The sequence below is a fragment of the Gouania willdenowi genome, chromosome 2, assembly GCF_900634775.1.
Source record: "Gouania willdenowi chromosome 2, fGouWil2.1, whole genome shotgun sequence".
NCBI lineage: Eukaryota > Metazoa > Chordata > Actinopteri > Blenniiformes > Gobiesocidae > Gouania > Gouania willdenowi.
The window spans coordinates 7,949,157-7,969,960 of record NC_041045.1 but is presented as its reverse complement, the minus strand read 5'-3'; the positions used below and the strand labels follow the sequence as shown (position 1 = coordinate 7,969,960).

The 20,804-nt window shown below is 38.5% G+C and overlaps 1 protein-coding gene across 1 annotated transcript; it reads left to right on the top strand.

Annotated features, from left to right (window-relative positions):
* Positions 1-56: 56 nt before the first annotated feature.
* Positions 57-20,733, top strand: LOC114477202 (sodium/potassium-transporting ATPase subunit alpha-1). The gene is made up of 23 exons (XM_028469392.1): positions 57-249; positions 612-722; positions 4,127-4,186; positions 5,422-5,523; positions 5,660-5,761; positions 5,856-5,969; positions 6,088-6,222; positions 7,570-7,687; positions 8,304-8,572; positions 8,644-8,952; positions 9,998-10,132; positions 10,219-10,411; positions 10,485-10,660; positions 10,852-10,988; positions 11,825-11,975; positions 12,893-13,061; positions 13,721-13,875; positions 13,958-14,081; positions 14,167-14,312; positions 15,242-15,372; positions 16,053-16,154; positions 18,633-18,724; positions 20,558-20,733. Exons 1-23 carry the CDS (start codon positions 238-240, stop codon positions 20,584-20,586), a joined length of 3,072 nt encoding a protein of 1,023 aa, XP_028325193.1. The 5' UTR covers positions 57-237; the 3' UTR covers positions 20,587-20,733.
* Positions 20,734-20,804: the final 71 nt, after the last annotated feature.

Below are 20,804 nucleotides of genomic sequence, written 5' to 3'. Positions count from 1 at the left end.
CCCAGTTTCACCGCCCCCCAAGCTCCTCCTCCTCCTCCTAAAGGCAGGTAGGACCAGTATTTGTTTGTATAAAGAGGTATGCTAATGTGAACGAGTCTGTCTTCACTGCTAAGGGGAGTGAGGAAGAGACAGGAAGTAATAAGGGCTCAGAGAGAGAGTGAGAGAGAGAGGCGGAGTACACAAGTTTCAAATTAAAACAACAATTGGATTGACCGCCTTCAGACTTGTGCAGCAACCATGGGGCTGGGAGTAAGTATTGGCACCTTGTCACATGCTTTGGTGTGCGTATTAAGCTAAGCTGCAGATGCTTTTACACTTTTGTACCAACCAGTGGAAAGTTTTGGTCTGAGGTTACATCTGTTAAGTTTGACAGATGGAGTTTTACAGGCATAATTTAGTCCATATGTGAACTGTGACAATGTTCAGGATATTGGTTTGCAATCTGCAGTTTTCTACCAATGATTAACACAAAACTCACACACTGTTTGAACAGAGAAGTTCACCATGCTTTCTGCGGTAACTTCTGCAACAAACAAGGACGCCTCGGTGCAGCCTTCACACGTGTGGTTTGTCATTCTAAAGCATGTTTTGACTCTATCTCCTTAACCCAGAGAGGGAAGGATGAGTACAAACTGGCAGCAACCTCCGATCGTTCGGACAAGAAATCCAAAAAGAAGAAGGGGGAGAAGGATATGGAAGACTTGAAGAAAGAAGTCGATTTGGTGAGTAAATGTAAAAAACCCAAACAAAAACAAGTGAATTGAGTTGAAAGTGATGTATTATAAACTCTCAAACTGCTTCTTAATGACTTCTGGGTTGTTTATGCTTCACACCTAATGTTAGTCCTCCCGGTCACTGCCATTGGTCACGGTAGTGACACAGTCACGGCTCAGACAAACTTCCACTTGGACCTCGTGGTCAGTCACATGAGATGTGGGTGTTTGCCACATATCTTTATAAAGATTACTACTTACACGGCTGCATCGTGTCGCCGTCACATGTCATTAAGGAGTTCACAGCTATAATTAACGTTGAAGCCCTGCTTATACAGATCCAGCCTTCAATGCTCCCAATGTTTGGTGAGAACCTCTGTTGTCATTACAACCTCTAGTTTCTCAAAACATTGGATATATTGTCCCACTTCCTCGGTAAACACTCATCACTCTGCTTCTAGTTTCCCTTCATTCTCCTGCCAGAGTTTGTTCAACCAGTCGGGTGAAGTCACAGAAGTGTGCAGAGTTGTAAAGTCGCTCACATGTGAAAATAGCCCCATACTGCACGCCCACACTCCCCCTGATGTCAGCATTTCACGGCTGACTCTATACACTCTGCTGAGGTCATTTCCCAAGGTCACGAGACCTTTAGATTTTCTAAAAAGTTCCTACTGTCCATTTAAAACACGTTCAAATGTTGAATGTGTTTGACTGTACTGTGACACAAAGTGTCTTCAGTGTTGGGCTCTGTCCTTGTTCTTGTCAAGGTCATCTTATATTGAGGCAAACTTAAGCTGTGAGTTTGTATCAAATGTCTGTACTGGAAAATGCTTGTTGAGCCTGTTAAATTATTTATTAATGTTTAGATTCTGAGGTTTTTAAGCACTAATATTGACGAGAGATGTAGTCAGGGCATGACATTGACAAGGTCACTAAGTTATTTAAGTTTAGTCCAATCTGTGCATTCGAAGTAATACTTGAAAAACTAAAGTTAGTCCAAAACAGAGCTGCTTTGTTGCCAGTTTTGGTATATGTCTTTAATACTGAAAATCAGGCGTGTTCAGCGCTGAAAGTCATCTTTGAGGTCACAGAGGGCTGGAGGTTATTAGGTAATAAAAGCCACATCTCAGTGACATATTAATGAATATTGTCCTTGGCATGTCTTAACTAGATGTCAAAGTCCTGCTGCTGCCGAAGGACATCTCAATGCCATGGCAACCATATCTCCAATCAAGCGACACTAACTAAGCATATCATTTACCGCGTTCTCTTTAATGTATTTTTCTGCTGCATCTTTAAAAAAAAAAAAAAAACACTAAACCAAAGCCAGCCGTAATTTCCTAATGTGCGTCAATAATCAAATGAAAAGACGGATAATAATGATAATATTAATAGCGTTTTGTTAGTCGCAAGAGTGTGTAGGTGGAGAATGTGGCTGTCAGTCACGTTAATGATTATTGCAAGTCGTACAATTATCTGAGGTGTTAAAGTCCAGCCAAAGACTGAAGAATAGAAAGTGGCATGTGTTTGAATGGGATGGTGAGAGAAGAATGCAACTGTGCAGCTGCACTTATTTGTTTGAGAAAGCAGAATAGCCGCACAACTGCCTGTCCAAGATAAGGCACAAGTGAAGAAATGCACGCGTTATCTGGTACATTTACACCAGTTCTGAGTTCTAGAGTTCACCTCAACTTTAAGTCTGTCCTCTATGTGGTCTTGTCCTACAATCGTATACTGGGAAACTGTCACACAGTGGTTCAGCACATCACCCAATGACTTTATTCGCTTCTGTCCTGAGTAAAGAGGACCAAGAAATGTTCAAATAAAATACGGAAATATTTTATATTTTTTTATTAATCATTTTAATGTACAGTAGGTAGTAAGATAAAAAAGATTAATCTGAATTAGGGCTGCATGATTATTTATAATTTTAGGGAAAATGTCTGTATTTTTATTTAACTACTTTTTAACAAACGATATGTGAACAGTTTAGAGTGCAAAGAAAATATTTAAACAAGAATATTGACAAATACTCAAATTTACCCAAGAATTTAGCAAAATTTACTATAAATACACTGTTACAGAGTGGAACTCCTTAAAAAAAATGACAGCGTATAAAGAAAAGTTAAGAACATGAGGCTTAAGTTACAGGTTTTGAGCAAGAAAGACTAGCCTGTCAACTTTTTCTGGCTTGAGTGTCTGCTGAAATAATTAATTAATACTATTTAATTCAGTAGTTATGTCAATCAACTCATGGGAGCATGTTGACACGTTCAAACACGAGCGCCCCACCTAAAAAAACCCCTCAAACTTCCACGATCAGGTTAATTTAATCATGGAGCCCAAAATTGTAATCACGACTAAAATTCGATTAATTGTGCAGTATTAATCTGAATGCAGAATCCAGCTAATTCACTGAGAGAAAAACTGTGTTTCAATAAATTCAGTCATTACTAGAGATGTAACGATTCACTCAACTCCCGATACGATTCGATTCACGATACTGGGTTCACGATACGATTCTCTCACGATTTGTTTTACAAAATGGGACTGTAGACAAAATACGGTACTATTTTCCTTTTATTTTTCATTGTCAAAAGAATTCCTTGATAAACAATTCAAAACAATGCAATTTAACTAAAAATAAATCTTGAATGAAATAAATAAAGGAATAATACAAATGAAAATGAAGCCTATTAATTTAAATTCTGGTTCTATAATAAACAATGCAAAACTGCATAATAGTTCTTTTTCTTTTAAAAGTGCAACTGAAAGTGTATTTTGTGCCTTAACAATTGGACTTTAAAAAAACAAACAAACCGTGATAACACTGATTTACGTCATATTTGTTTGGACCAGCAGAGGGCGCTGGTAACACAGTGGTCGGTTGGCATGCAGATATCTTGCAGTGAAGAAGAGAAGCTATGCTAGCAGACAGCGCTAATAGAAAAACGTGACTTTTACAGATATTCAAGTAATATTACAGATATTCTTTCGGTGCTTAAGGGGTAATGAATCATTTCTTAACATATTTAAGAGTAGAAGGCGGCCAGAAAGAAAGTATTAGCAGACTCTGCCCGCCGCCTACACTTGTTAAAAAAAGTACTGCGATTCAATTTTCAGAAAATCGATATCAACCGTGATATCTATGAATTGATTTTTAACTGCCTTACGATTAATCGTTACATCCCTAGTCATTACTGACGTCAAACTTTGTAACCCATAATCTTGATCAGAAATACAATTCTCACGCGTCATCATTCTGCTCAAGAGGACATGATGTCATAGATATAATCCTCAGTAGACATAATAACAGTGGTTTTAAAATGACAGGGATTTTAACGGCTTTTTTTGTTTATGTTTATGTGTATGTGTGACTGTGTGTGTTATATCTCCTTTTTCTCTTCCACCAGGATGACCACAAGTTAACTTTGGATGAATTGCACAGAAAATATGGAACGGATCTGAACAGGGTGAGTGTTGAAACTGCTCCCGTGTTCCAGTGGGAGCGCGTTAGCTTGTCGCTGTGCTACTAGCATGCAGGTAGATAAGCTTAGAGGATCAAACAATACAAGCAGAGGTCAAAAGTACACTGCCACAGTGTTCAGCTTTTTAATCAATAGAATAGAATAGATTTAGATTTTAAATATGCAAAATAAAGTTAGTAATCAGGTTAACAAAAAAACATTTTCTATTATTGGAATAATTCTGTTTTTTAAGAATTTGAAATCCAATTTAGATGGATATTGTATGCTGGCATTTTTCAGTATAAATGACTGTGATATCTTGACAGTACGTCGCTTCCTGTCTCACAGAGGGAATAGATGCGCTGTCTAATGTCTAAAATAAACCAACTGAGTTTCTTTTCCGATTATAAAGCTTGTGTTCTTTGCAAATTGCATCACAATGCAAATTTAAAGATGGTTGGAAGGGGTAAACAAAGGAGAGCTTGACAGAAATCCACCTTTAACATGTTGGTTAGTTCAAATCTTTTCTTTAAGGTCATGTTGGTGGTTTTATTTTGAGACTTAGCTGCAGTTCTTTACATTTCACCGCCTTAATCAAAGAAAAAAACCCTCCCGGGCTCATTACACAACCCGACAGTGTAACCTCCTGGTGAGAAAACGCTGTCAGTGATTACCTGCGGAAATGTGATCTGTGCAGGTTTACCCCAAAACAGTTCAAACAGGAACAGCTGCTTTATGCTTTATTAGCCTCACCAACAAAAGGGCTCCTTCCATGAGAATGTTGTGGGTGTTTTTTATTTTTTATTTTGACCAACCAGCGTCACTTCCAACTACAGTATCAGACGTAGCCACTCGTAAAATAGCACACATTGGCTCCTTTGTTTTTCAGGAGCAAATGATTTTAGTGTAGAGTATTACACCATAGGCTAATCCAGGGCCCTATAATTTCCACGTTAACAAAATTGTGGACGGAATCACGGAATCGACCAATTAATTTAATTTTGTCTAATCATTACTGTCTGGAATGATATCATCAGTATCCTTTAAATTAATACTGCTCTCATACATCTTAATATGATTATGATTTAATTATTATTTAATTTATTTCCTCATAGGAGTTGAAAACCAAAAAAAAAAAAGAAAAAAATATGTATGTGGAAAACACAAAATTTAGAAAAAAATAAAATGGATTTTATAGGGCCCTACTCATCTGTGTTCCTGTTCACTGTGTCTCACTTCAGGGCCTTTCCAGCACCAGGGCGAAAGAAATCCTGGATCGAGACGGCCCGAACGCCCTCACGCCTCCTCCCACAACTCCTGAATGGGTCAAATTCTGTAGACAGGTAGAAAACTGCACGTCTCGACGAAAATTCACTGCCTGCACCAACATTTCCAATGCAAAAATACTCATCATGCAAATATTTTTAGAACGCAAATCTCAAAGTTGTACAACTTGGATGTTTTTATTCTTGTCTGCAGCTGTTTGGTGGTTTTTCCATGCTGCTGTGGATCGGCGCGATCCTCTGCTTTCTGGCGTACGGAATCCAAGCGGCCTCAGAGGACGAGCCGGCCAATGATAACGTAATCACTGGTTCAAGTTCATTCTCATTCAAAGAATAACAAGTAACTATCCCTCTCTCTCTCTCTCTCTCTCTCTCTCTCTCTCTCTCTACAGCTCTACCTGGGTGTTGTGCTCTCCGCCGTCGTCATCATCACCGGCTGCTTCTCCTACTACCAAGAGGCCAAGAGCTCCAAGATCATGGACTCCTTCAAGAACCTGGTCCCACAGGTGATACTTGTCACAATAACCAGGAACTGGCAAACCTCCCACCCACTGATGGAATAAAAATGGGATTATTCCTTGGTTTCTGCGTATAACCTGTTTTTTTTTCTCTCTGTATTTGCAGCAAGCCCTGGTCGTCCGTGATGGCGAGAAAAAGAACATCAACGCAGAGGAGGTGGTGGCGGGTGATTTAGTGGAGGTGAAAGGAGGAGACAGAATTCCTGCTGATCTGAGAATCATCTCTGCCCACGGCTGCAAGGTCAGAGCAAAGAAAACTTCCTTAAATATTACCCTCAGAAGGTTTAATAATGCAATGTTTAAAACAGTGGCAAGATCAACCAAGAGCACAGAAATATTGATCGTAAATATTAACTGTACTCATGCTCGCATTTAGAGTAGATGTACTGGTACTCAATTTTGGTTGCAACAAAACGTCTTACGAGTGAGCCTAATATCCTAATAAGGAAAAAGCTAATTCAGCCTTGCCATTGGATTTCAAATATATTACAACCAGTCAGGGTGCTGCATTTGGGTATAATCCCTCCTACCCCATTTACATTAGGTCTACTAGTAATACTAGTTAATCCTTTGGCTTTATGAGTAGTACTAGAAAACTATTCATGCACTAGTGTTTACTAGTACTACTAGTACACTCAAAATCTCTCTAGTACTACTAGTAGACTGTCTTTAATCTACTAGTAGTACTAGTAAAGCCAAGCTATTTGTTAGTAGCACTAGTAGACCTAATATAGGAGGAATTATACTTAAATCCAGCCCCCATTTATTTGTAATTTTGGCAATATTTGTATGTCTATTTAGTTCATTTGTTCATTTGATCCCCATTAGCTATAAGAACACGAAAATTAAAGATAGTTAGAAATAGACAGAAAAATTACATAACAAGTTTGAATGAACTACAGCCGGGCCCACGGAACGCCCCACTGGGCCCCAAATTGGAAATCAAGCTCTGAGTGTCGATGCCTACATATCCATAGATTATACCTACCAAATTTCAGCCTGATCCATTTACGAATGACAGAGGAGTAGCGATTTTAACTAGTGTACACAACAACAAGAACAACAACAACAACAAAGTGAGTGGCGTTTTGAGTTTGGTAGCCCGGCCTAAAAAGGTACATCAAGACACATTTTCATTACACCAACAAATACATTAAAAAATACATGATATATACATTAAGATTGGTAAAAATATGATTTTAAAGATTTTTAAATATGGGTGAAGTTGACATGTCTTTCAGGTCCCTAGGCAATTTGTTCCATAAGTTAAAAGCTCATCTTTAGTTCTAGTGACACATTTTACTTCACTAGTACGCATGCACTAGTTTAACCAAAATTGATTACGTTTACTCAAAATTTGAGTACTAGTAGAGCTTTACTATTGGTTCATATCACTGATATTAAATGTATATTCAAATGAAAAGCCGAGACGGAAAACTAGTATTTTCCGCACACATAACAAGTTGCTTTATCTTGATTGACGTATTTGTTGTTGCTTGTTCCTTTTATTTTTAACGGTATAACCTTTTTTTTTCAAGTGTCCTAAACCTCTCATTACCTTTTTCCTTTTGTCTTGATAATTTTTCAGGTGGACAACTCCTCCCTGACTGGTGAATCAGAGCCTCAAACTCGTACTCCAGACTTCTCCAATGACAACCCACTGGAAACCAGGAACATTGCTTTCTTCTCCACCAACTGTGTGGAAGGTACGGAGCAAGCACCAGTTACAGACAGGGTCCCCACGGTCATGAAATTCCTGGAAAAGTTATGGAATTTGAAAAAAATATTTTCCAGTCTTGAAAAGTCATGAAATAATTGAACTGCTTTGGAAAAGTTTTGAAAATATAGCCTAGCAAGTCCCTTTACCCTAACGCATTGTGTTGTACGTTGCTTTTAATAAATGTGTCTGAAAACTCAAAATATAATCTCATAATTAAACATGGTAGTGCTTAATTAGTTGTTGTTTAATGTTGTATTCAATTGCTGATGCATTGTTATTTAAAAAATATTGCAAAATTAATGTCAAAGGCAGTTGCGCCATGTACGATGCTTTATGATAGATCGTGATGGACACAACTTGCATTCCCTGTGCCACATTTTTGTTACCATGGAGACACTGTCAGACTTCTGTTGTTTTTGCGCTCTAATGGTCTTGAATAGATCTTAGCGGTTCAAAACCAAAGTGATGGAAATTTGCTAAATTATTTTGGAAAGGTTTTGAATAATCATTGTGAAAAAAGTGTGAGAACCCTGTACTGGGAAACTGTACAGTTTAGATGAATCTAAGGAATATTCTTGTTTTTTTTTTTTTTGTCTGTCCAGGCACAGCCAGAGGAATCGTCATTAACACTGGTGACCGCACCGTTATGGGTCGTATTGCCACACTGGCATCCAGTCTGGAAGGTGGAAAAACTCCCATTGCTGTTGAGATCGAGCACTTCATCCACATCATCACCGGTGTAGCCGTCTTCCTGGGTGTTTCTTTTTTCATCCTTTCACTCATCCTCGGCTATGGCTGGCTGGAAGCCGTCATCTTCCTTATTGGTATCATCGTCGCCAACGTGCCTGAAGGTCTCCTGGCTACAGTCACTGTGAGTAGCATCTGTCTCACCCACTGTGACTCTATGAATGTGTGAGTGACCTATGGATTCTGCCACCGTAGGTGTGTCTGACGCTGACCGCTAAACGTATGGCCAAGAAGAACTGCCTGGTGAAGAACCTGGAAGCCGTAGAGACCCTTGGCTCCACCTCCACCATCTGCTCTGACAAAACGGGCACCCTGACCCAGAACAGGATGACCGTGGCCCACATGTGGTTTGACAATCAGATCCACGAGGCCGACACCACAGAGAACCAAAGCGGCACCTCCTTCGACCGGAGCTCCCCCACCTGGGCCGCACTGGCCAGGGTCGCTGGACTTTGCAACCGAGCCGTCTTCCTGGCAGATCAGGTCAACGTTCCCATTCTGAAGGTAAAAAAACAAGACAATCAGATTCCTGAACTCCACTGAGCACCACTGCATCGCTCTAGTTCCCCCTTTCTGATCACTACAAAGGAGTGTGAATAATTAAGCAACATATCGGTAACATTTGCTGCATGGTGCACAATTGCATCTTGTGATAAACAAGGACAAAGCAGAATACTAATGAAATCTTTGTCTTCCTGATGACATTTAGCTAAATTGGATACTACTTTTAAATGAATCATGAGAGTGAGCGATGGACTGTTTCAGTTTCATCATGTTGTAAACAACTACTGTACAATTTACAGGCTTCTGTTAAATTTATACATCTTCAGTACGAGTGTGAATGGAACAGGGTTCCCGCAAATCCTTAAAAAATCTTAAAAGGCATTAAATTGATTAATCTAAAAATAAGGCCTTAATTGTCATTAAAATTTTTAGAAATCAATGTTTAAAAACTCTTAAATTTTAACACATAAGTATGATTTTATGATTGTAATTAATCTCACATTTCAAAATAAATGGTAACTTATTGTTTACCGTAATATCGCGCAATCACGACAGCAGAACCAACTACAAAACAGTGTCGTGGTGGCAGCAGTACAAAGATTTTTCTTAATGGTTTTTATTTTTTGCATTTTTGTTGTTGTTTTATAGATTTCTGGCTATTTTTGTTGTCATCTTGTGTGTTTTTGGAGTGATTTTAATTATTTTAGTCTGTTTTTTTTGTGTGTGTATTTTACTGTCATTTTGTGTGTTTACTTTGTGGGCCTCCAGTTGCACGTCTGCACTAAACAATAGAAAAAATGTACCCTAACCGTATGTATTTGATGTGGTATTTTTGTCCCCCCCCCCCCCCCCCCCCCCCCCAATTGTTTTTACTGTGAAGTCTTTAAAAGTCTGTAGGAACCCTATGGAAGATTTTTTTGCTTTATTACATTAAAATGTTACCAGGTTGTCTATTGTCTTGAATAAAGAGTTCTATCATGCTAATGTTCGTAGCTTGAAACACGATTCAACTCAGAAAATCTGTTTGTTATTTTTCAACCCACAGAGAGACGTAGCTGGAGACGCCTCCGAAGCGGCCCTGCTGAAGTGTATCGAGTTATGCTGTGGATCAGTATCTGGTATGAGGGACCAATATGCCAAAGTAGCTGAAATCCCCTTTAACTCCACAAACAAATATCAGGTAAACACATAACGAAGACTCCATGCTATGTCAAAGGAAGTGTTAAATGCTAAATAATGCTCCGCTTATTTGTTTGTGCTCCACAGCTTTCTATTCATAAGAATGCCACACCTGGAGAAACAAAGCACCTGCTGGTGATGAAAGGAGCACCAGAAAGGATTCTGGACCGCTGTTCTAGTATTTTGATCCAGGGCAAAGAGCAGCCTCTGGATGAAGAGATGAAAGATGCTTTCCAGAATGCCTACGTAGAACTGGGAGGACTGGGAGAGAGAGTGCTGGGTACGACATTAAGAGAGGGAAAAAGGGTGAAGTCTGGAATCCAACTGAGCAAATTGATCTTTTTTTTCATCAGGTTTCTGCCACTACAGCCTGGCTGACGATCAGTTCCCTGAGGGCTTTCCTTTCGATACTGATGAGGTGAACTTCCCCACTGAGAAGCTTTGCTTTGTCGGTCTCATGTCCATGATTGACCCTCCTCGTGCTGCTGTGCCTGATGCTGTGGGGAAATGTAGGAGTGCAGGAATCAAGGTTTGACATTGTTCTTCAAATAAATATAGAAACATCACGTTATACTTTTACCCACACTTCTGCATGTGCATCTGTGTGTTATGGGCATTGTGTAATACCACATTTCCATCTGGTATAGACACACCAAATCAGCTTTGTTCGCGTGATTGTCACAGGATTTATAAATGATTGCTTTCACATCCACCCTTCAGGTCATCATGGTCACAGGTGACCATCCAATCACTGCCAAGGCCATCGCTAAAGGTGTGGGTATCATCTCTGAAGGCAACGAGACTGTTGAGGACATTGCTGCACGCTTGAATGTTCCAGTCTCAGAGGTCAACCCCAGGTCAGTACTCTTTAGTAGAGTAACTAAAGTCAGAGGTTTTGGAAATTAAGAAAAGGCCTTGATTATGGACAGTTAAGACACGCCCAGTCTATTTTATAAAATCTCCAAAGGACAATTCATGCTATGCTAACTACCTACTCAAAGCACTTTGAGTTGCCTTGGGTATGAAATATGCTACAAAAATAAATGTACCTTGCCTCAATACACTAGATATTCCCAATTCTCTCAACTCAACCTACTCGCCACAGATTGCAGAGTCCACAGGTGCTCGTTTTTATAGGAGGGGCGGAGCCAGCAGTGTTTCATGATGTAAGAAGCCACCAAAATAAACCACCATTCTGTATGTAATAGCCAGGTTTAAACCTATAGAGGGCAGTCACTCTTACATTTTTACAACAAAATACACCAAATTGAAATGATTTGACTAAAATGTCAAGAGTCAGACAAGACTCAATTAACGACACTACTTCATACACAAATACATTTGTTTTCAGCCAAAAAAAGTGGTGTTTCAATCATGAGCAAAGCACTACAGTATACTTCGGAGAGCAACCATAAATTCAGCTTTATTGACACATGTTAAGATCTTCTAACAATCTGCTCAGCCAAAAAGGCTTAAATTATTAAGCTACTGCAAATACACCAAACTACAAGCCACATTCACTTAATAATGGGAACTGTTTTCATTTGGGTAATTTACTTTTCTTCATTCAGTGGGTGTATGTGTGTCAGTGTATGTATAACATCCTTACAGACACACGTGAGAGGAGCAAAAAAAAAAAAAAAAAAAATTGTGAATAGTTTGTGACCTCTGCTGCTGTGCTTTCCTCCTCTAGGGATGCCAAGGCCTGTGTTGTCCATGGTGGTGAGCTGAAGGAGATGACAACAGAGCTGTTGGATGATGTGCTCCAACACCACACTGAAATCGTGTTCGCCAGAACATCTCCACAGCAGAAGCTGATCATTGTGGAAGGTTGTCAGAGACAGGTCAGCGCCTTACAGGAATGACTTCTCAATCTATATCTATAATACAAAATATTACTAAGGCTGTGTTAGAAATGTCCCACTAACGTACTATGCACTACAAACTCATTGAGTATATACTGTCTACTATGTACTATAACTATGATTAGGGTGATGACCGTTCGCACTGAAGTATACTTCCAAGTTTCCCAAGATGCATTTGGCTAAATATCCCTATTGATTTTACACCTTTTAAAGTTCTGAAAACATTTTAGGTGAGAAAGTGACTCAGTAGAATATCAATATGTGCTCATTTGATCCATAAAACTCACGGAAACACATTTCATGTCGACATTTCAGAGATTTTTTGAGACCCTCCATTGTGCTACTGACAAAACTTTTGGTTAACTTCAAAACAAGAGCCCTATTTACAAAAGCGTAATGGAAGACAAGAAGAAATGCTTTTGTTTTGAAAAGGGGATGTTTGATTTTTAGCTTGAAGCTGGTCCCAGGACAATTTTACATTCTGCTCGCATTGCATTATGGGTCGGTTGAGATGACTCGTGTGCCCACCGTGCATACTTAAAAAATATTTTGATATAGTATGCATCCTGGTATTTCTTTCATACTCAATATTTCAATACTATCTAATGTGAATGCACTACATACTCATTTTGACGTTTCAGTATTAGTACGTTAGTATGACATTTCGAACCCAGCCTAAGAATTTATAATAAAACCTACCTTCTTCCTTTGTGAATACTAAAAATAATTGTTCATTGAAAAAAGGTTTGTTGCCACCTATTGTTAAAAGCATGAAGTTTTTGCGAAATCAATCCTATTTAGAAGCAATTGTGCAACATTTCTTTTGTTTGGTTTCAAAGGACATGATTTTGCATTCAAGCAGGTCCACGTGAGTATGACGTTTGTTTCTCCTGCAGGGAGCCATCGTAGCTGTAACAGGCGACGGTGTCAACGACTCTCCAGCTCTGAAAAAGGCCGACATCGGCGTCGCTATGGGCATCGCAGGATCAGACGTCTCCAAGCAGGCCGCTGACATGATTCTACTGGACGACAACTTTGCCTCCATCGTTACTGGAGTGGAAGAAGGTATGCAGGCGAAGATAAGGGAACAGTTGGTGTAGCGTTTTCATTATTTTATTGATCACATCTTTTTTTGTAATTGGTCCATAATATGGGTTGTACATTTGTGTCTTTATTATCAAATTAAACAAAATTAAATGAAAGAAAAAAAAATTCATATAAAAATTGAGCTTAAAAACTTTTTTCACTTCAATATGAGAAAAAAAGTGTTCATTCGCAATTTTTTTGAGGCTCAATTTTTTTTTTTGATTGGATAAAAAAGACACAAATGTACTTCCCATAATATGGCCCAAATACATTAAAAAAACACTTTAAAGTGTATGGTAAGTGTTCCAATGCAATTAATTGGGTCTCAAATATTTGTTTTGCATTTAAACAGTTTATTCTTTGATTGAAAAATTTTTTTTTGATTGACAAGGTTTTTATTTAAGTGATTTTTTTTTTTTAATTAAAAGTTTACGTGATTAAATAATAATGACCTGCATAGATTTGACTTCTTACTTTTTTAATGAGCCACATGAACGTCTTATCGACTCCACAACTAGTCAGTTTCAGACTTGTTGGTCTGGATGTCTAAGAACCTTCCCAGATTAAATAATACAACAAACTGTTCAGTGACAGCATTATTTCCCATCTAAATAACAACTGCTACCTTCCTTTCCAAGGTCGTCTGATCTTTGACAACCTGAAGAAATCCATTGCCTACACTCTGACCAGTAACATCCCGGAGATCTCCCCCTTCCTCCTTTTCATCTGTGCTAACATCCCTCTGCCCCTGGGAACCGTCACCATCCTCTGCATTGACCTGGGAACCGACATGGTAACGTCTTACCATCTGGGACTCGGCGTCTGCCACATCATGCCGTTCATGTAAATGACTCTGTCACTTTTTTCCCTCTAAGGTCCCCGCCATATCCCTGGCTTACGAAGAAGCCGAAAGCGACATCATGAAGAGACAGCCCCGAAACCCCAAAACAGACAAGCTGGTGAACGAGAGGCTGATCAGTATAGCCTACGGACAAATCGGTAACAAACCATCGCGCCTTTAACTTTAACGATATCCCGCTGATTCATAGCAGGTGTAAAGACGTGTGCGTGTCGCTCTCCTCAGGAATGATGCAGGCCACAGCTGGCTTCTTTACATATTTTGTGATCCTGGCTGAAAATGGATTCCTCCCAATGGACCTGCTAGGAATCCGAATGAATTGGGATGACAAATATGTAAACGACCTGGAGGACAGTTATGGACAGCAGTGGGTATGTGATTGTTACACTACAGCAGTGTTTCTCAAATAGGGGGACTTGAGATAGAGAGAGTGGAAAATTAACAAATGAAATCATTGAAAATATGAGGGTTTATAATGTTTATTTTCATTTTAAATTGACAGTCATACTAATTATTACCGACGACTCACAAAACAACAACAAAAACACACAAAATAAGAGAAAAATATACTAAATGATACAAAGAACAGACAAATGGACAACAAAATACACAAAATGACATCAAAAACACACACACTGAAAGGGAAAAATACTTACTATTACCAGCAACACACAAAACGACAACAAAGACACACTAAATGAGAGAAAACACACAAGATCACAACAAAATACAGAAAAATAACAGAGAAACATACAAAACAACATAAGAAACAACCAAACGACAACAAAAACACACACACTGAGAGAGAATGATTTAAATAATACCAACAACACTCAAACAACGACATCAAAAACACACAAAATAGGAGACAAATATACTGAACAATAACAAAACAACAAATTACACAAAAATGAGACCAAAAACACACAAAATGACACAAAAAAAAAACCACACACCAAATGATGATAGAAATGATCTTGATTAGAACATACAGTAACCTGAAAATACAAGGATCAGTGTTGATGACTGTAAATTATAAAAACGATAGAAATAAATCTATTCACGAGCCACTAAATAGTGTTTTATTCCACTTATTTACAAAGTCAAATTATTTAAAACGTGTGTTATCAATTATCATTCCATCCTAATGATCTACAGTTGTTTTGTCATAAAATTCTGAGCAAACTGTTCTAGTTGAAAAAAGGGGGGACTTGGTTTCAAAAGTTAGAGAAAGGGGGTACGTGAGCCAAAAAAGTCTCAAAGGAGTTTGAATTTTTCTAATTTGCCTCTTCTGTCCCAGACATATGAGCGCAGGAAGATTGTAGAGTTCACGTGCCACACAGCGTTCTTTGCCAGTATTGTGATCGTGCAGTGGGCCGATCTGATCATCTGTAAAACCAGGAGGAACTCCATCCTCCAGCAAGGAATGAAGTACGTATGACCAGAAACACACCAGCACTATAACTCTGTCTTTATTTATTTAACGCAGCTGGAGAAGATCATTTTTAATCAGATGAAGACGTCGCGTTGGCCTCATGGATCAATAAATCTGAGATAATTTGCTCGAAAAAAAGATGCCTTGAGAAAGTTGGTTTTGATCTCCACTGTAAACACTCTCGTATTGACATTATGGGGAAACAATTGTGGGATGTGGAGGCCCGTAGACAATTGCGTAGAAGTGTTTTCTTTTTATATAAATATAAAGTTTACAAAGGGTGGCATACAACACCATTTGACAGATGAAATAATAAAGTAAATAGATGCCTGTGATCTTTACACGTCATTTTTCTTAAAACAAAACTCAGAGAGAAATAAAAAACTGGTAAATTAAATTAAATAAACCTGGAAAAACAGAGGTTCAATCACCCCATTTTACATGTAGGTTTCAAAAGTAATTTAATGACATAAAACAAAAGAAAAAGAAAAGTATACATAGTTTTATATATCAACATATATACACACATACAACACTTGAAAATAAGATTTACCACAGTTATACTCAACACAAATACAATTATGTTTTTATCTGATTCAAAATGATCATCTCCTGCAGCTTTTATTTGGTGTTTTGTTTTTTCTGACCTCACATTTTTATTTTTTCTCTTTTCCAGAAACCGCATCCTTATCTTTGGCCTCTTTGAGGAGACCGCTCTCGCTGCGTTCCTGTCCTACTGCCCAGGAATGGACGTCGCCCTCAGAATGTACCCACTGAAGTGAGTGTGAGACCTTTACATCCTCCAATGTGAAGGAACCTACAGGATTAGGTCTCTCACACACACACACACACACACACAAAAGGTTGATTTTCCTGACTTTGTTGTTATGAGTGAGGAATTTTAGGTCAGCACTGTTTTCGGTTTATTCTTCTGGCAAAAGAAAAAAAGACGACTTTTATCTGGAGTTGCTGGTAATTTCCACTTCAGAGGCAGAATGAAGCACCAGAGCGACTCTACTAATGAGATTCTTCTCCAAGCAGAGGAAAGTAGAAAAGCAGCGAGTGCACATTAAGCTTATTAGTGCATGCAACTCCAAACTCTTCCTTTCCTTTTCAACTCGTTGTCTTTTTATGTTTTTATAGTCGTACCTCGTCATTTTTCTCATCACACTAAACAGTTTTTGGTGTTCTCCATTGTTAAACTATACTTCTATATCTTAAAGTCTAGCATTAGCATTAACTAGCATTAGTATTAGCCTAGCAATAGCAATAACCTAGCAACAGCATTAACTTAGCATCAACATAAACATTAGCATAGCATTAACATTAGCTTAGCAATAGTATTAGCCTAGCATTAGCATTAACCTAGCATTTACATTAACATAGCAATAGCATTAACCTAGCATTAACATTAGCATAGCAATAACATTAGCCTAGCATTAATATTGGCCAATTCTTAGCTTTAACCTAGCATTAACATTAGCCTAGCAATAGTATTAGCCGAGCATTCACATTAACATAGCAATAGCATTAACCTTGTATCAACATTAGCATAGCAATAGCATTAGCCTAGCCTTAACATTAGCCTAGCATTAATATTGACCTAGTACTAGCTTTAACCCAGCATTGACATTAGCCTAGCAATAGCATTAGCCTCGCATTAACATTAACCTTGCATTAACATTGACCTAGCATGAGCATTAGCCTAGCAATAGTATTAGCCTAGTATTAGTGTATATTAGCATTAACCTAGCAATAGCGTGAACCTAGCATTAACATTAACATAGCATTAGCTTAGCATTAACGTTGACCTAGCATGAGCATTACCTAGCATTACCATTAGCCTAAAAATATTATGAGCTTAGCATTAGCATACACTAGTATTAACATTAACATAGCAATAGCATTAGCCTAGCATTAACATTGACCTAACATTAGCATTAATGTAGCAATAACATTAGCCTAACATTAGGGCATTAACCTAGCATTAACATTAACTGCTCTATTTTTAATTTTCATTCACTTGCCCCTTATAACAATTTGCGTACTTCTGGGGGTACCTTTACCCCACATTGGGAACCTAGGGTTTAGATAATTGACTTTGTAATTGCCATGAAAATTCTATAAAAAATGGTCAATTATATATAATTTAATGTTAAACTGGGGAACCATGTTACAGTTCTATGTACATCCATCCATCTTCTCCCGCTTAGCCGTTTCCGGGTCGCGGGGGCAGCATCCTCAGTAGGGAGGCCCAGACTTCCCTCTCCCCGGCCACTTCCTCCAGCTCTTCCGGGGGGACCCCGAGACGTTCCCAGGCCAGCCGAGAGACATAGTCTCTCCAGCGTGTCCTGGGTCTTCCCCGGGGCCTCCTTCCGGAGGGACGTGCCCTGAACGCCGCACTAGGGAGGCGTTCAGGGGGCATCCTAATTAGGTGCCCGAGCCACCTCATCTGGCTCTTCTTGATGCGGAGGAGCAGCGACTCTACTTTGAGCCCCTCCCGAATGACTGAGCTTCTCACCCTATCCCTATGTACATCTCTACACATATGTAGCTAAGAAATATTAAAACCTATATTTTCATTGATTACGAAGCCTAACAAGGTAACCAATAGATAGGAAATAAATTAGATGATAGATATTTGTTTTTAGTGTATTTTACAGCTTATATAGGACCTATTACCATCAGGGATGCTAACAGAAAGCTAACATAGAGGAATGTTAACGCAGTAATTGTGGTTAATTCTAACTGAACTCTAGTAATTGAGAACGTGATTGTAATTGACATTCTGAGGATAAAACATTGTGATTGGGAAAAAATGCTGGTCACTGTAATCATTATTGAATTGTAATTGAACAAGGGTAATTGTAACTGAAAAGTGTAATTGACCCCAACCCTGCCGTGAATCGCCTGCAGTTTTTAATTTCCTTTGGCTTTCGAGATTGTCGACTAAATGTTGTTTTTGCCAGTTATTTCTTGTGTAAAGATCAGAAGAAACCTATGCAGAACCATAAGAAACTGACATATGTCTAGGGTGAAAAAGAGTTTTAACTTAATGCCACAATCTGGAAGTTTTCCCGCCCCAGTTAGTTCTCTGGCAGAGTCACATCCAAATCTTTTCACAAAGCTTGACCAATCGGAATGATAGAGAAGTTTTTCCCGTCTCTGACTGTGTGTGTGTGTGTGTGTGTGTGTGTGTGTGTGTGTGTGTGTGTGTGTGTGTGTGTGTGTGTGTGTGTGTGTGTCGTCTCCACAGGCCGTGTTGGTGGTTCTGTGCCTTCCCGTACTCCCTCCTCATCTTCCTCTATGATGAAGCCAGAAGATACATCCTCCGACGCAACCCCGGCGGTAAGACCTAGTATTGACGTTACATTGTGTAGTTTTGGAGATGTGTTCCCCACAACGTTACACAGACCTCTGGGAAAAGTGCAGATGGTGGAAAAACCAGTGGGATTTCAACCATGAACCCATTCCATTGTTCAATTCAATCCAACGAGCTGAACTCAACTTAAACACAAGAGTCTGTGTGTGTGTGCGTGCGCAGCTGAGCCCTGCAGCACAGATGGATGAACCGTATACATTCATGTAGAATAATGAGCATGTGCATACCAAATCATCTTATCGAGCATCGTTTAGTTTTCTGATCTTGCTGCGAGCGTAGAATTGTAAGTGTAAGTTTTAAAAGGCATTGAATTCAATCATCCAAAACCAAGGCCGTAATTAGCAATAAAAGTCTTAAATCCATCTTTAAACAGCCTTAAAAATGTTACCACGTTGTTAGCGTGATTAAAAAAAACATTTCTAAGTCTAAAATCTCATAATAAAGGAAACGTTTGTTTTTAAAAACTATTTATCAAAAGCCTCGAGGTAAGAACACGATGGCACAACTAAAAAAAAATAGGCAGACGCATGCTACATGCTACATGCTAGCTACTAGCTGCCAGCACTAAACCAAACACACTTTCACCACATGATGGTCCATGACTCAGTAGCACGATTGGGGTCATTTATAAATATAGTCGCACAATTGATGATTAATCGCAAAAATATGTTGCTGTTTTCATTGTAATTAAATTGTAATTGAGCTTGTAATTGTAATCGGCATAGAAATTCTATACAAACTGTCATTTACAATGTAAATAAACACAAAACTGGTGAACCATGTTACAGTTCTATTGCTTACACATAGGCATACGTAGTTAACAGTGATTAAAATATGTTTTTCATATCAAGTTTACCTGTCAGTTCTTTTCAGGATTAATTTACCATTTAAAAAAACAAGGGGTAAACTGACAGGAAAAAAGGCTCAGATGCCCACATTAATTAATACTAATATTTTAATGGATAACAAGGAAACCAAGAGATAAAAACAAAGTAAATAATAGTTAATATTTTTACAGCTGATTTAAGACATGGATCAAAACTGACCTGTTATTTTATTTTATTTATTTTTGTTTTGTTTTTTTGTACCTCCTATCAATTTTATTTAATTAATTAATTTATTTATTTTTGCAAGACAAACAATACAAGTATAAATACAAAACCATAATACAATAATAATAATAAAATAAAATAAAAAACAAACAAAGTAGAGGATGGAAGCAGATTAGTTATACAGTTAATATATACATGTAAAACAAGGCGCAGTAATTGTGAGTAATTGTAAGTGAACTTCAGTAATTGAGGACATAATTGTAATTGACTTTCGTGGGGAAATATGATGGTCAAAGTAATCATTGACGTGGATAACTGAAGATGTAATTGTAATTGACTCCTACCGTACTCTGAAAAAGCAAAGCAAAAAGTCTCAAATTGAAATCATCTTCATTGATTTCATGTCATGCCGTCGTCTGAATGCTAACATGCTATAGCAGCAGCGCTAGATAGTGTTTAAAAATAAAAGTATGTCTGATGACACACAAACGTCCATATTCGGAGCCGCAAGGTGACGTCAACAAAGGCTGATCCTCTTAGTCATTTCTACTCTGTCGGATTAAAAACGGCCTCACTGATGATTTCAGCTGCATGAGACCACAACGCCCCACACACACACACACACACCGTTATGTCCACACACATGCTGTGTTCATACGTCATCAATACAGAAAGAAAGAAAATCAGAATCTATACCAAACAAATGAATCCAAGGTGAGTTCTAACGCTGTATGCTCTGGTTTCTAGGTTGGGTGGAACAAGAGACGTACTATTAAGTCCACCGCACAGACATGAAGGAACTGTGTCCATCGTTATTTACTGCCATGTTACATATTTTTGGAGACGCTCGACCAAACATGGATGAACTAAGTTTCCCGTGATGTAAATGTCATTCACAATAAATTAAAAAAAATTTAAAAAAACCTTTGCGTACAAGTGATCTGTGTGTGTGCGTGCGTGCGTGCGTGCGTGTGTGTGTGTGTCACTGATGAGG

What these genes read in the sequence shown, in the direction of transcription:
- LOC114477202 (XM_028469392.1), top strand. An exon ending in CTCAGAATGTACCCACTGAA is followed by an intron (nt 16,155 to 18,632) that starts GTGAGTGTGAGA and finishes TCGTCTCCACAG; the next exon opens with GCCGTGTTGGTGGTTCTGTG. An exon ending in CCTCCGACGCAACCCCGGCG is followed by an intron (nt 18,725 to 20,557) that starts GTAAGACCTAGT and finishes TCTGGTTTCTAG; the next exon opens with GTTGGGTGGAACAAGAGACG.